We start from the raw sequence: 13,277 nt of genomic DNA on the forward strand, positions 1-13,277 counted from the left end.
AAGAAAAATGAAAACCAGACTGAACAAAAAGACTATTCAGGCAGCAGCACAATAACACAGAAATGCAACTCATTTCTTGCTAGGCACGGATATCTCATATCAAGATAGTGTAATTTGGTTAATATTTTTAAAATTAGATGGGATATGGGATATAAAGGATACTCTCAGCACTGATCACTTGACCTGCTTTGAATCACAAATGTCACCTGGGAATGACAGGACATGCAGTCGCTGACAAGGCCCCTCTGTTAGGGAAGGAAGGCTGTAGCCTCTACACTTCAGTGACAGGTCAAGGGCAAGGGACTGCCCGACTAGTACAGTGTAAATGAAGATGGTGGAGCCAGCCTGGTTAACACACACATCGCGCTGCTGGACCTCTTCTCCACTTTATTGTGCCAGGGTTTGAGGTCAGAGCTTGGCAATGCATGAAAGCAGAAAAGCTCAGTAGACAGGCTGTGTTGGAAGCAGTAACAGTTTGTTCATTGATTTGAAGCGCAGCATTGAGACCATGAAAGAGGATGCCCATGAGGAAGACAGAATAAGGTAACTACTGGGAGAGATTAACTGATTCAATGTAATGACTCTGGAAGCTGTCATTTAAAGATCAAAGCACCTTATTTTCTTCACCACAAAATTTAAAGAGACAGAAATTAGCCATTTTCCCCTCATTAAACAGTTATAACCTTGGAAATCTTTTCTTTTTGACAGCAGTTGGAACCCTGCAAATTCTGAGCTCTGATAAGAGAGGCATTGGCACACGGTTCACCATTTTACCAGTTCAGGCCTGGCTTCAACAGTTTGCTTTTAAATCAGCATGTCTGGCTTCACTTTATCCTCATTTCTCCTAGCTACTGCTTGTAATATCTACAAACAGGATAAACACACTACTGAGAGCTTTTCACTGTTGGTCTCAAAGCACGTTGTAAGTCTCAAATTGCAAGTATTATTATTCAGTTTTATAGATGAATAGACTAAATCCCAGACTAAGACACATATCAGAAAGAAGCAAAACTGAAAACAAAGACCTGCTACCCTAATTCTGCATTCTAGCCACTGGACTATAGTACTCTGCCAAAAAAAAAAAAAATAAAAGTAGTTGGGAGATGAATTTCCTCATGAGTTCTTATCTGTCTTAACAGAAATTATACTGGAATTCAGTCAGGAGCCAACATCACACCAGAAAAGCAAATCCTGACAGAGGTCAATGATAATTATTCTTATTCATTCCACACATGAATTATATCCAACTTCACCACATACTATCCACAGAACTGTTAGATCAAGTTTGCAGTAATAGATTGTTACTACAAAAACTTCAGGAAGTGCTTGGTTTGAGTAGTAGAAAAACAGAAAGAAATTTCTTTATGATCCTAAATACCCTCCATAGTAAAGTTTTTAAGCTATATTAAATGCAAGGTGATATGCTGATGAAACTCTGATTAGTTCACCCCACTGTATGACCTGCACCAAATGAGCAAGCTGTGCAAGAAATCACARTCCTAAAATGCAGAAAACCTCAGGTGTGCAAGTTAAGGTTGTTCCTATGGGTGCTGGAGTATCCTAACTCGCTCAAGCAGCAGTTAAGTGGCAAATAAACCAAGGTCTCACTGACCTTAGCAGCATTACAAGGCAATCTTCACACAAGGATTGATTGCTCCTAAACAACTTCCCCAATGCACCAGCCATACCTGCATAAAAGCTGGAACAAATACAGTGGTGAATAAAATCCATACTTTTTTTTCTCCCCATCATGAAGCTGCTAGGTGGCCTTATCGGATCTCCCTTTAACACACAAGGCCTAGATATCAGGGTGGTTCACATTCTCACAATGTTCTTCTCAGGCCACTATGGTCTGAAGCATTTTGGGAAAAAAATACCAAAACACAGCAGGTTTTAACCAGAGAGAGAAGAAGGGTCATAATAACCACAGTTTTTACCACCGAGTGATCTGCAGAGATAAAACACTAAAGAATCACCTCTCTGTGAATCACTGATTTAAGTGAGCACAGAATTATTATAAAATCATTCAATAATATCATATCAGTCAGCAGTAACTTCACAGAATAGTAAACATTAATGTGTGAGACAAAACTCCAGGACATATGTCCATAAATGTAATTCCATGGGAAGTAGAAAACAGATAGAGAATATACCTTCCTTCTCACTGATGATACTCAAACTGCAACTGCAGGTATTTCATAATTGGTTTAAATGTATGAATGATATCCATTCCATACAACTGAAATCTTTCCCTTGGATCTTTTAGTTGCAGCCAGTTTACAGAATAACAGGTATTTAGCAGTCCACTGTCCAACTTCTGCGCTAATGAAGAACAGGAGTTAAACATTAAAATTTAGCCTTGTTTATTTTTGTTTGCTCAGCTGCACATGCAATTTAGTAGCCAAATTTGAGAAACAGCCACTAGAGCAGTTTATCACTCTACAGCAATAAATGATAGAACTTCTGCAAAGACAGGATGCAGGCTGAAACCCTTGAATATCCTGCACACAGCAAACTTAAGACGTTGCTCAGACTGTAGGGTAGAATACCATCTTTGTCTGCTGCAGCTTCTTCTAATACAAAGAAAAGTATGGCAGGTGAACTGTAAATTAAGAAATTGCCATCTCTGAGGGAAAAAATAAACAAGAATGAAACAATGAACTGAAAAGTCTAGAATCCTTCCTCAGTCAGAGAAATCATGAGGAAACAGTTAGGAAAAGCAAATTAGCCATGCAAAATGAATGATATGATATGAAATCCATATGCAAAAAAAGAAATTAGGAGAATGACAGTTGGGTGCTACAGAACTACCACTGCGAAAGGAAAAAAAATATTTTTAACAGACAGTATAGCTAACAGATACCTTATGGGAAAAGTCAATGAAATCTAAATAAGTTTTTATTTTTCTCATTTTGAATCTAATCGCAGGGAATTTCTATAACTGAAGTTACCACGAAAGGATAGCCTGACAACAAGGACTATGTTCCAATAAGGTACTGCCCAACCAGGACGAAACCATTCTCTTATCACCTATCTGAGCACCACAAAGGAAAATTTTCCTTTCCCCTTGTCATAACAATAAGTACAGCTCACACCAACTGTCTTGAGAAAAAAGTTTTGCAAAGAACGACAGAAAATGGCTGCAACTTCTTCTCTATCAGCAGTTCAGTTGCTGGCAATGATCGGCAAGGGAGAACAATGAAGGCAACACACACCCCCCAAACTCGCTCAGTGTCACAGAAGCCACTATCAGCAAGTCTCCAGTTAAGCCAATAATCAAGATTACAGCTGTCTTCCCCAGGCTGAAGCCCTCAGCRGAGAACAGCAGTACTGAAAGGGAAGTCTTCCTATTTAAAGCTAAATGGCCAAAGTTGGAGAATTTACATACTGGTTAATTTAGCTCAGCATACTCTGTCACATAATGCTTTTCCTGCACAAAGAACTCCTTTAAATAATTATTCACTGTGTAAACCAGCCTCTTTCTCAAGCTATTCAACCTAGCTACTTTCCCGAATGCCATATCAGTGTGAAGTGTGAGATTGAAGCAGCATAGCAATTGCAACCCTCACAAGAAAAGGAAACAATTTCTTTTATACTTCTGTGCATTAGGGTATAGCAAATCTTGTGTAACAGGAATAATGTTCATGGCATTGGCAAATACTAAATAAACGGCTTTTGCAGTTGCTGAATACCTCCACTTCACTTTGGCATTTAATCAGCCACAAAAGCAGTTTATTGYGCAGTATACTCTGCTACCATGAACATTATCAATTCAGCAAATATTAAAAAATATCATGCAGGTGTCACAGAAATGGGTACTTTAAAAATTATCAACAGCTTTACACTTTCTGTTGCACAAAAAAAGCAAGCTAAATGTTATTGAGAGATATCATTCCATTCTGATTAAAATTAAATGTAAAAGGAGCACATATACATCAGAAACATTTATGCCAAGACAGTGACCTGCTGTGCTGATATTTTCCTCCTTGAAGAGTGAAAGCTTTGGTCTATGAAAATAAGATGTATACTCAAGTGAGTACTATACTGGAGCGCTTTGAATTCTTCACATTCCCAAATCATTTACATTGATTCTATGACTAAATAAAGGAATGGAAATATGTTTCTCTTTTATTATAAATTCTCTCTGTTTTCAGTATAAGTAAATATTTGTGCTCATGGTTTAGGGATTGGTTGCACTGACAACTGAAAGCCTCTATTGATTTGCATCCCTGGCTTGGTAAAAGGAGCCTCTCACTAATCTTTCCCACAGTGCCCTTCCAATACTTTCAGCTCTAACCTGGAAGGACAGCTCTCTCTAGGGCAAGAGGTAATTAAAATCTCATGCTGGCTCACTCCTGAAAAGATTGCTTATTTTCCATTCTCTATCTAAGTTACCATTGTAGATACTGAATATGACRAGAATGTTGTACAGCACGAGCAGATTTCACAAATTTGATTAGTGCACTACGTAAACACTATATCCACTGAAAGTGTGGTAGGCTTGATCTACTCAAGAGGGAAAGCATGCCTTGCTGGGACTCTAATCGGAGCTTAAAGGCACCAGTGTAAAGCATCCCAGATCAGATTCATTCTATTTCCACACAGAAAAACTCTTCAATTATTAAGGGACAATCGCTGCACAAAACTTCACAGTTGTTCTGGCTGTGAAGCTAACATAGTTCTGAGGAGAGGGCACACAGGTGCTTTGTAGATCCCCCTACTTATGAAAGAGCAGGGCAAAACAGGCAAAGGTTTGAAAGCAGGTGCTACTTTGTTCTTCTTGTGTTTTCCTACCACAGGACAGTCACGCAGACCACAACCCAGCTTCAGTGCCACAGCAATGCCCACTGGGTGGTTTCAGAGTCTTACTACTCTGATGTGAACTTGCCATAAAATTTAAGAGAAGGAAACAACTCCACCACTAGTAAACTAATCTAACTGGCAGGTTTGTAAGAAAGCCAGCGGTAAGATGAAATCCCAGTCACTTCCTCTGGTGCTCCCATCTGCGAACAAGCAGAAGGCGAATAATCTGCTAGATGCAGAAGGTCTCATCCATAATCTCTTCAACTATATAGTACAATGAGCTCTACTGCACCTATAACTTTGTTTCAATTCTTTGAAGACATTGTTAAAAAAAAAAAAGGGAATAAAAAGCTAATTGTTTCCTGTTCTTGGCAAGCAAAGGAACTCTTAAGATTTTTAAGGACTCTTAGAACCTTAGAAATCAGAAGTAGGATATTGTTACAGCTATGGAATATCCTAAACGCAGGAACTGTGCAAAGTATTCTCATCTCATCAGACATTTATGGCATTTGGTGGTGGGGGGAGGCCTACATCCCAGATATTATGATAGCTATTAAATTAAGCAAAACTAGGTAAAATAAAATACTAGATAACTAGAAGAATTTATGTCGGTACTGGCAAAGGATACCAATACTCAGTACACTGAGGAGGGAATTTTTACTACAGGACAGACATTCAGATGAGAGTATATTTGGAAAGGCACACACATAAGCCACTTTTCTCAATTAAATGCTGCCACCTCTAATTACTTTTAAAATTTTAACCTAAATATTGGAAATCAAGAAAAATGAACAGAAAAACTGAGCCATGGTAAAAAATACATCCCAACTTCAGCATCTTTGTCAGAAATTAGTCTTAACAGACCAAATCGACAATGTCTCCAGGTAGAAAAAACAAGCCTGAGACTGCAAGAGCAGCAGTGACACAAAATATGACCACCACTCATTCAGGAGGGTTGTACAATGTAGACATTTAAGGGCTTTTAATGTTAATGATAGACCGGAGAAGAAAAAACAAAGCATTTGTACTCTTTGGTGAGATGGCAAAATCTTAAAAAAAGAAAAAGAAAAAAAAAAGGAAAAAGCATTGTTATACTGAAATTGAATTATTACCGAATGAAAACTGCACTGCCAGATTTCTGGTCACAGAAGAAAGAAATGATCAAACTGACTTTCAGCATGGGTAGATTCCTTAAGTTTGGAGCAGAGGAAGAGGCAATAAAATTACGACCAAGCCCACACCTCTGATCTCAAGAAAGACATCCAGTAAAGAATGACAAGACCTCTAATAACTCATTGGCTTTTTAAAATTGGGATTGAGTGTTGACTGCACTTGGAGAAAGAAAGAAAAAATATGGGTAAGGTATAAAATTATTATGCCATTATCACATTAACTGAAGCATTAAAGGTTGCAGTGACTTCTTTTTTGTGCTCAAATAGAGTTGAAGCCAATGTGTAAAAGCTCATGTAATAAAATGTGGATACGTGTGTAAGCACATCATTGAACTAGGGCCACTGTTTACTCACTATTAATTCTCTTGGTAAATCCGTAAAAAAAGTCTTACTGTAAATTGTCGTGGATATTAAGATATATCTACAAAGACATAGAGTGGAAAGTGGATAGCCCAAACCTGTAAGAAGCACTGTGGTAATTCATCACAATTACTAGTGGTCGATCATTATTAATTCTTACAGGGAGCATTGTACGCATTCTAGGCTCATTTGCTATCAATGTGGAGGTAACATGCAATACCTCAGATATTAAAACATAATTTAAAGAACTCAAGAATTTTTTATCTAATGGTGAATAGCTTTTGTCATAGCTTAAAATTGTGTGTGAACGAACGAAAAAAAACCAGCATTGGTTTACTGCTTAAATTCATATCCTCAGACTATTTAGACTGCATTGGTAACACCACTTTATGTTTACCTTTTGAAAATACAGTGTATACCAAAAATAATAAATCTAACAGATGAACTTCAATCTTATGCAAATGTCCTTTGTTTTGTGCTCTGGTGAGCAAGTTACTGTACCAATACTTTTGGCATTAGTACAAGACTGAATCCATGGAAGCATGTGTGTATTTACACAAAAGAGGCTTCTAAGCTACAAAAATCCCTCTTGTTTGGTTACACTAATTTCCCTCGAATGAAGTTTGTATGCAAGCCAAAACAATGGTAGTTATCCTGTCCTCTAGAGTTCATTCCCAACAGAACGATGTGAATAATTGAAAACTTCCTAGGTAGTCCTGTAAGATTATTCTTTCCTAAATCAGGAGAATCAAAATGCTATTTTTCCCTCATTAGCTATTAAAAAAATCTGTTAATTATATAAAAGTTTTAATTACATAAAAATTCTTGTTACTTCTTAGCATTTCAATGAAGTCTTCAAATTTGGGGGAAGGTAGTAGTTCATTTTCTGATCTGATTAGGAAGTTAAAAGTAAACATTCAAGTGTAATATTCAAAATATGTCAGGTGCATAAGGAAAAAAATGAAGTGGAGTATAATGCCAAGAGGCTGGTGTAAAGAAAAACTGGAAAGGAAGCTAATGGTTTTGAGCCAAAGGACAGACACTAATTATTTAACTACCCCTGCAGCAATGAAATCTGTTGGCTCAGCTAGTAGATGTCTCTCTTAAATACACAGTAGCTACAAGAAAAAACTGTAAAAGCCATAAGGCAATAAAATTTTTTCCTACCTTGATCGAATGTGGTCCCAACACTTCTGCATCAGGTGGCAGGACACCAGCAGGTCTTGATGGTCTAGTGGTAACTTCTGACCACATACTGCTGTTAGTGCCTCCATGAAGAGTACTCATCAGTATTCTGTACTCAAATTTCTGCCAAGGGCTCAGAGCACTACTCTGGTCAATATAGCTCATAGAATGACTGAGAGGGAGAGTCACCAGAGTTGATATTTGTTCTGTACCTTTAACTCTCCTTTCTATTGTAAGGTTTTCCACCAAACCATTTGGACGAGCAGGTTGCTGCCATGATATGACCACAGATGTTGGTGTATCAGAATACAGCTCTGGGGCAGAAATACCTTCAGGTGCATCTGGAGGAGTCCGTATTTCTGGGGTCTTGGGTGAAAGAGAGCATCCTTTAGAGGTGCATCCTTCTACCTGAAATACATAGACAGTGTAAGGATGCAAGTCTTGTACAGTGCAATTAGACCTAGTTCCTAGCACTGTAGCATGCAGTTGGCCATTTTGGTAAATATTATAATGAGTGATAATGCCATTTTGCTTTAAAGGATGCTGCCAAATGATGCTTGCTGCCCTTGATGTGACATTCAACAGAAGTGGCGGATCTATAGGTCCAGGCTCTGTAACAGAAAAAAAGAAAAGGAAATTTACTAAAGTTCTGTGATTTGTAAAAGTTAGCATAAGCAGATGGTACCTATCAAAAGAGTTTCAAAATGACAAAAGAAGTTCAAATCTACCAAACAGCCTATTTCCTCACAAACTGTAGGCCCAGCTATTTAAGGGATGAATATGGCTATCTCTCAAAGGCAAGCTGCTCTTTAGGCACACCTTCCCTACTCCCAACCTTCCTTCCTTCCTCTTTCTCTGCGTCTTTTTTCCTCATGTGTCTCAGTAGTGTCCTACTGATGCCATTAGCATGTGGAGAAAGCGTAAGGGTAAGTATCAATATAGAACTGCAGTTCTAGCTTTTGTTGACATTTTTCTAGAGCACTAGCTACAAATTGCAACCAACGGCACAATCATAACAAAGTATTTTGCAGCTCAGTAAGCCCCTATTGCATCTCGCATTATATATTCAATATTTTACTTCATTCTGTTTATAATTCTAATCCATTTTTTGCAATTTATCTACTCCCTGTTAATATTATAGGTGATTTTTTACTGTGACTGTGACAGAAGCTGCCGATTTAGCTCTTTCACCTACTGATAAATAAACAATGCACAGATCTGACCTTTAGGTTAACAGGTTTTATGCTTGCTCCACTCAGCACTCTAACTGATTCAATTATCATAAAGGTTCAGGAGCTTCTATGAATACTGAAAAAGACCGACCATATGCCTGCATAGGTGTTGTGGAACAGCAAATACTCTGCAGCCCTCCAGAGAAATTCCTTAATTGTAAATAATTTCACCATGCGACACAATCAAGTCACCTTGAATGCAAAACCCTCAGCCTGTGGAGGCAAAGTGTTATTTAAGCTTTACTGGGCTGCGTTAAATTCTGCAATTTGAAGGGCTGTTAAGTTTTTCAATTGAAATTTCATTTAAAATGCAGGTGCTTTTTATTATATTGAGGCTTTACTGCTCTCTAGGTACAAGCAAGAACATGGTGCAATAACACAAATCTGGCTCAATCACTGATCAGTAACAGCTGTAATTCCAGAACATTTAGCATTCTTATAAACCACGTCCTGAAATCTATAAATTGCTACAGCAGATCAAGAAAATACTATATTCTCCCTATTCTGCCCATAGCAATTTTGACATTTATGAGATTTTTCTGTGAACATTACATTTTATTGAAATCTTAAAAAAAGATATACTTGGATTTAGTAATTGTTTAAAATAGCTTTAGGTTTGGCGGTTTTAGGGAGGTAAGTTTCAAATATCAAGGGTTGAAAATTTAAAATTCATCAGTGACTGTGTGTATGCTAAGACTCCATGACACATATCAAAGCATATGCTGAATTCCACARTAATTAACAACACTATCATTGAATTCCTAGTGAAGTGCTATTGCTGTCCAAACCATAAGGAACAATATCTCCATAAGAAGAAATATTTACTTCACCAGAAATTAAAGTAATTCCTGCTAATTTTTAAGTAAAAASAGAGAGAGAGAGAGAGAAATAGGAACCTTAGAAAACAAATCCAGCACAAAGAATGGTTCTTTCTCTATTTTAGAATAACAGCTGAAGCAGTCAGAATTTCTGATTCTCCTCCCACATACAGAAAGAGGTAAATTAGGATTATTTCACTGAAGTCTGTGGAAATAGAGTGATGCAAAATTGGTATAGTAAGCTTTTTTTATTTTTTGCCTTTAAATTTGGAAAATTAAAAGTGTTTTTCATTATATGATGCATTACAAAGCAACTCCATAAAACTCATCCATATCAGATATTCTGTTCTACTCACAGTAATAACAAGGATAGAGTTCTATACTAATGCTTGTGCACTCTAGAATTAATTTAGATCTTTGAATACACAAATAAAAAAAATTATCTGCAGTAAAGAGCAATCCAATTCTATTTGCATGTATACTTGGGCAAACCAATTATGTCATAAACTGGAACAAAATTTGGCCCATTATTTAGCCTGAGAGACGGAGGGGTGGGGGTGTAAATCTGAACTAGGTATTCTCTAGAGTGAAAATTTTGCCAGATAGGAGGGAAGGAGAAAAATCCCTTTTGGAACTGAAGACCTTGAAAATCAAATTCTAGTTTAATTGGGGGGTCGGAGCAATTTGAAATATATAATATTTACCACTGAGCTACATACTAGCATTTTATCTAATTATACCTCATATATGAGCTATCATACTGTGAGCTTCTGCAGGAGGAAAAGGAAAAAAAAAAACCCCAGCAATCAAGCCATTTGTTGAGAGGGGATGGATAAGCCTTTTTATTCCTACTGTGAATAAGTTGCTGGCATTATAGGCAACACATTCATGATAATTAGTTGAACCTGTGCTTCAAACCCCCACAGAGTTTAGATGTATTCCTTAAAGACAATCTGTTGTAATGTATTGGAGGAAGTGTCAAACTTTAACTTTGGGTCCCCCTACTATCCCTCCCTCAAAAAAGCGTATTTTGGTAGCTAGCATACCTTCCCATACATTCCCTACTGYCCTTTTAAAAGAGAGACTTTTAAGACTCTCTCAATTCAAACAAGGCATTTGAGAGATGCTTAATTGGCCCCACTGGATGGGAAAGCATTAAATCCTGGTCCCCAACACTCATTCAGTGTAGCTTCTTTTTAAATGGCAAGCAGAATCATCTAATTCTATACACAAATCAACTAGCACGATACTGCTTGGTTGAAAGGGTCACCACAATTATGTAAAACATGAGTATTAACTATAATTGGGATAGTTTGCTAATACAATAAAAAGCTCTGAACATGAGAAAAGTTATGCTCACAGCAGTAGCTATCACTTTCTAAAGTAAGAATTCATGGATGAAATGACATGAAAAAGATGGTTATAAAATTTTAATGGAATGATAAAAGGTAAAAGTCAGCCTCTCAGCTGAATTCTTAAAATCCCTATATATCACAATCAGCTCCTTAACTGTAAAATCAATGTGGAGTATAACATGTTGTCAATGTGGTTGTCACTGGAGGAAAGACTGCTAAGTATGACAGCTACAGAGCTCAGCCTGACAATTATGAAAATAAAATCATAAAGCTTTTTACATGGATGCAACTGTTTATAGAAGTAACTACTGAACATGGGAACTGTGGGCATCTTTTTCCTTAAGATTCTTGGTTCGTATTTCAAACCATTTCATTACAGTATTAATACTGGAAGGTAGTTTAATTTTGGCAAATGAAATTATCTTTTATGGCAGGCTATTTTGTTCATCTGCTTCAAAAGTTCAGACTCTACTTAAAATGAAGGTACAAAATTGTCATTAATCTTTTTTAATTCCCTGACTAGAACCACACACATTTGTTTACTTATTGTACCGATCCAGGGTGCAGAGGGACATATACTCTCAAGAAGATATTTTGGAGGAATCTATACTTTCATTAATACACCGAGACATGTACCTGGATTACTGCCCTTTAAAGCTAATGAGAAATACCTGATTTGCAGGGAAACTCACTCACTAAGCAGAACAGACATTCTGTGCCTTTTATTCTTGAATCATTTACTCTTTTCAGGAACATGGGCAATGAAATTATACATATTAACAAAAGGTAGTGTCTTTCATAAACTACTGACTGTACCCAGCAGAAAATCCAAGTTGTGTAGCTCTGGTCACAAGGGATAACAGGACTCTTTCATCATATCAGATCATAGAACTCAAAAGTCATTAAGCTGTTCATACAATTACATGCAGTCTGTATGAACTCCTTCAAATATGTATTGAAAGCCATCTTCAAAGTATTAAGATTTTTTGCCCCCTACTACTCTGACAGGATGTTGGTTCCCGAGCCTCTGCCCAGCATTTAAGAAACTTCTAATTCCTAATGTATAGACAGGTCTGGGCAGTTTGTACTATTTATCATGTGCCATGATATTACTTCAGTTTAATTTGTTCTTCTCTCCTTCTGGTATTCACCCAGCCATATATTTCACATGACTTTCTATTCCCTTTTTCACCTCAGCGGGTTTCATCTTCTCTTGCTCCAGTTTCCATTTATTTTTCTTGATCACAGGTGTCCAGATTCCCATCAAATAACTACGGATTAGGTCGTATGCCTAAATTATATGGACCTAGCTTACATGCCTATATTAGGAGACTGGTCTTCTCAGACACCCAATACAATCAGCAGAGGAAGCAAGTTCTTCCAAAAGATGAGGAAAATTGCAGCATCTATTCTCTGTCCTGAATTGCCCTATGGAGGAACCTGTCTCTCTCTATTGACTACGTAGAGAAACTTAAACAGAATAGGCTTCCTCACCCTGGTACCAAAGCTTTGCGGTGTGAATGCCAGAGGAGCACGGAACAGCAGTCTGTACAATAGCAATAATACTTCCTTATTTCTTCAGGAAATAGCTCAGCTGATACATTGCACCATCTCATTTACCTTTTTCTTGGTTGTATTCTCTAGCAACTCCCACAGGTAATGATCTCAAGCCACCACTGYGTATTGTGTACTTTTGACATTACTGTCAACAAACAGGGGACTGGCCTATAGCCTCTTTATAAATGAGAGAGATGGACTCGCAATCACATTATCTAAGAAAAAAACAAAAATTAGTCTGCCTGATAGGCAAGTCACAAAAACCCTCTCTCTCAAATAGTGCAAGCCACGCACTTAAAAAGGCCTTCAGTAAGAATTCTGCATACTGGAAGTGTACACTAGCCCAAGGCAATAAAATGTAGTCAACTGAAAGAGAACAGGATGATGATTGAAGGTGCAYGTAGGTCATTGGACTGCAAACAGTTTCTGCAATATTCAGAAGACAAGAATGGGAAGCTTTTTTCTAAAGTAACAATTTTTGGTAGCTTATAACTTGTTCAAATCAAGATAGATTTTCTTAGACAAAAGAAAAAGTACCTTTCTGATTTTGGAACTATCCCTGCCATCAAATATTACTTCTGGTGGAAACCTGCCAGCCAGTACAATTTTACCAACCTTAAAGTTACACCATAAGAATGCTGCAACTGGCATAGGACCAGCTTCAGAAAACTATAACCAATTTCTTTGCAGCTTCCTTCCTAGGTTGTTCAAAGCCTTACCATGACAAAGGAGAAAACTTATTTAATACCTTAATTTTTATATCTGGAAAATTTTATTTTATTTCTGAATGCAACA

General features: G+C 37.3%; 1 protein-coding gene across 1 annotated transcript in view; it reads right to left on the reverse strand.

Annotated features, from left to right (window-relative positions):
- Positions 1-13,277, reverse strand: part of USH2A (usherin) — a 408,708-nt gene that overhangs the window by 128,303 nt on the left and 267,128 nt on the right. The window contains exon 40 of the mRNA XM_026088840.1: positions 7,503-8,131. Within this exon, the coding sequence (XP_025944625.1) occupies positions 7,503-8,131 (629 nt within the window). The remainder of the gene's footprint in view (positions 1-7,502; positions 8,132-13,277) is intronic.

This window comes from Apteryx rowi, unplaced genomic scaffold, assembly GCF_003343035.1.
Source record: "Apteryx rowi isolate R43461 unplaced genomic scaffold, aptRow1 scaffold_79, whole genome shotgun sequence".
In the NCBI taxonomy this organism is placed as follows: domain Eukaryota; kingdom Metazoa; phylum Chordata; class Aves; order Apterygiformes; family Apterygidae; genus Apteryx; species Apteryx rowi.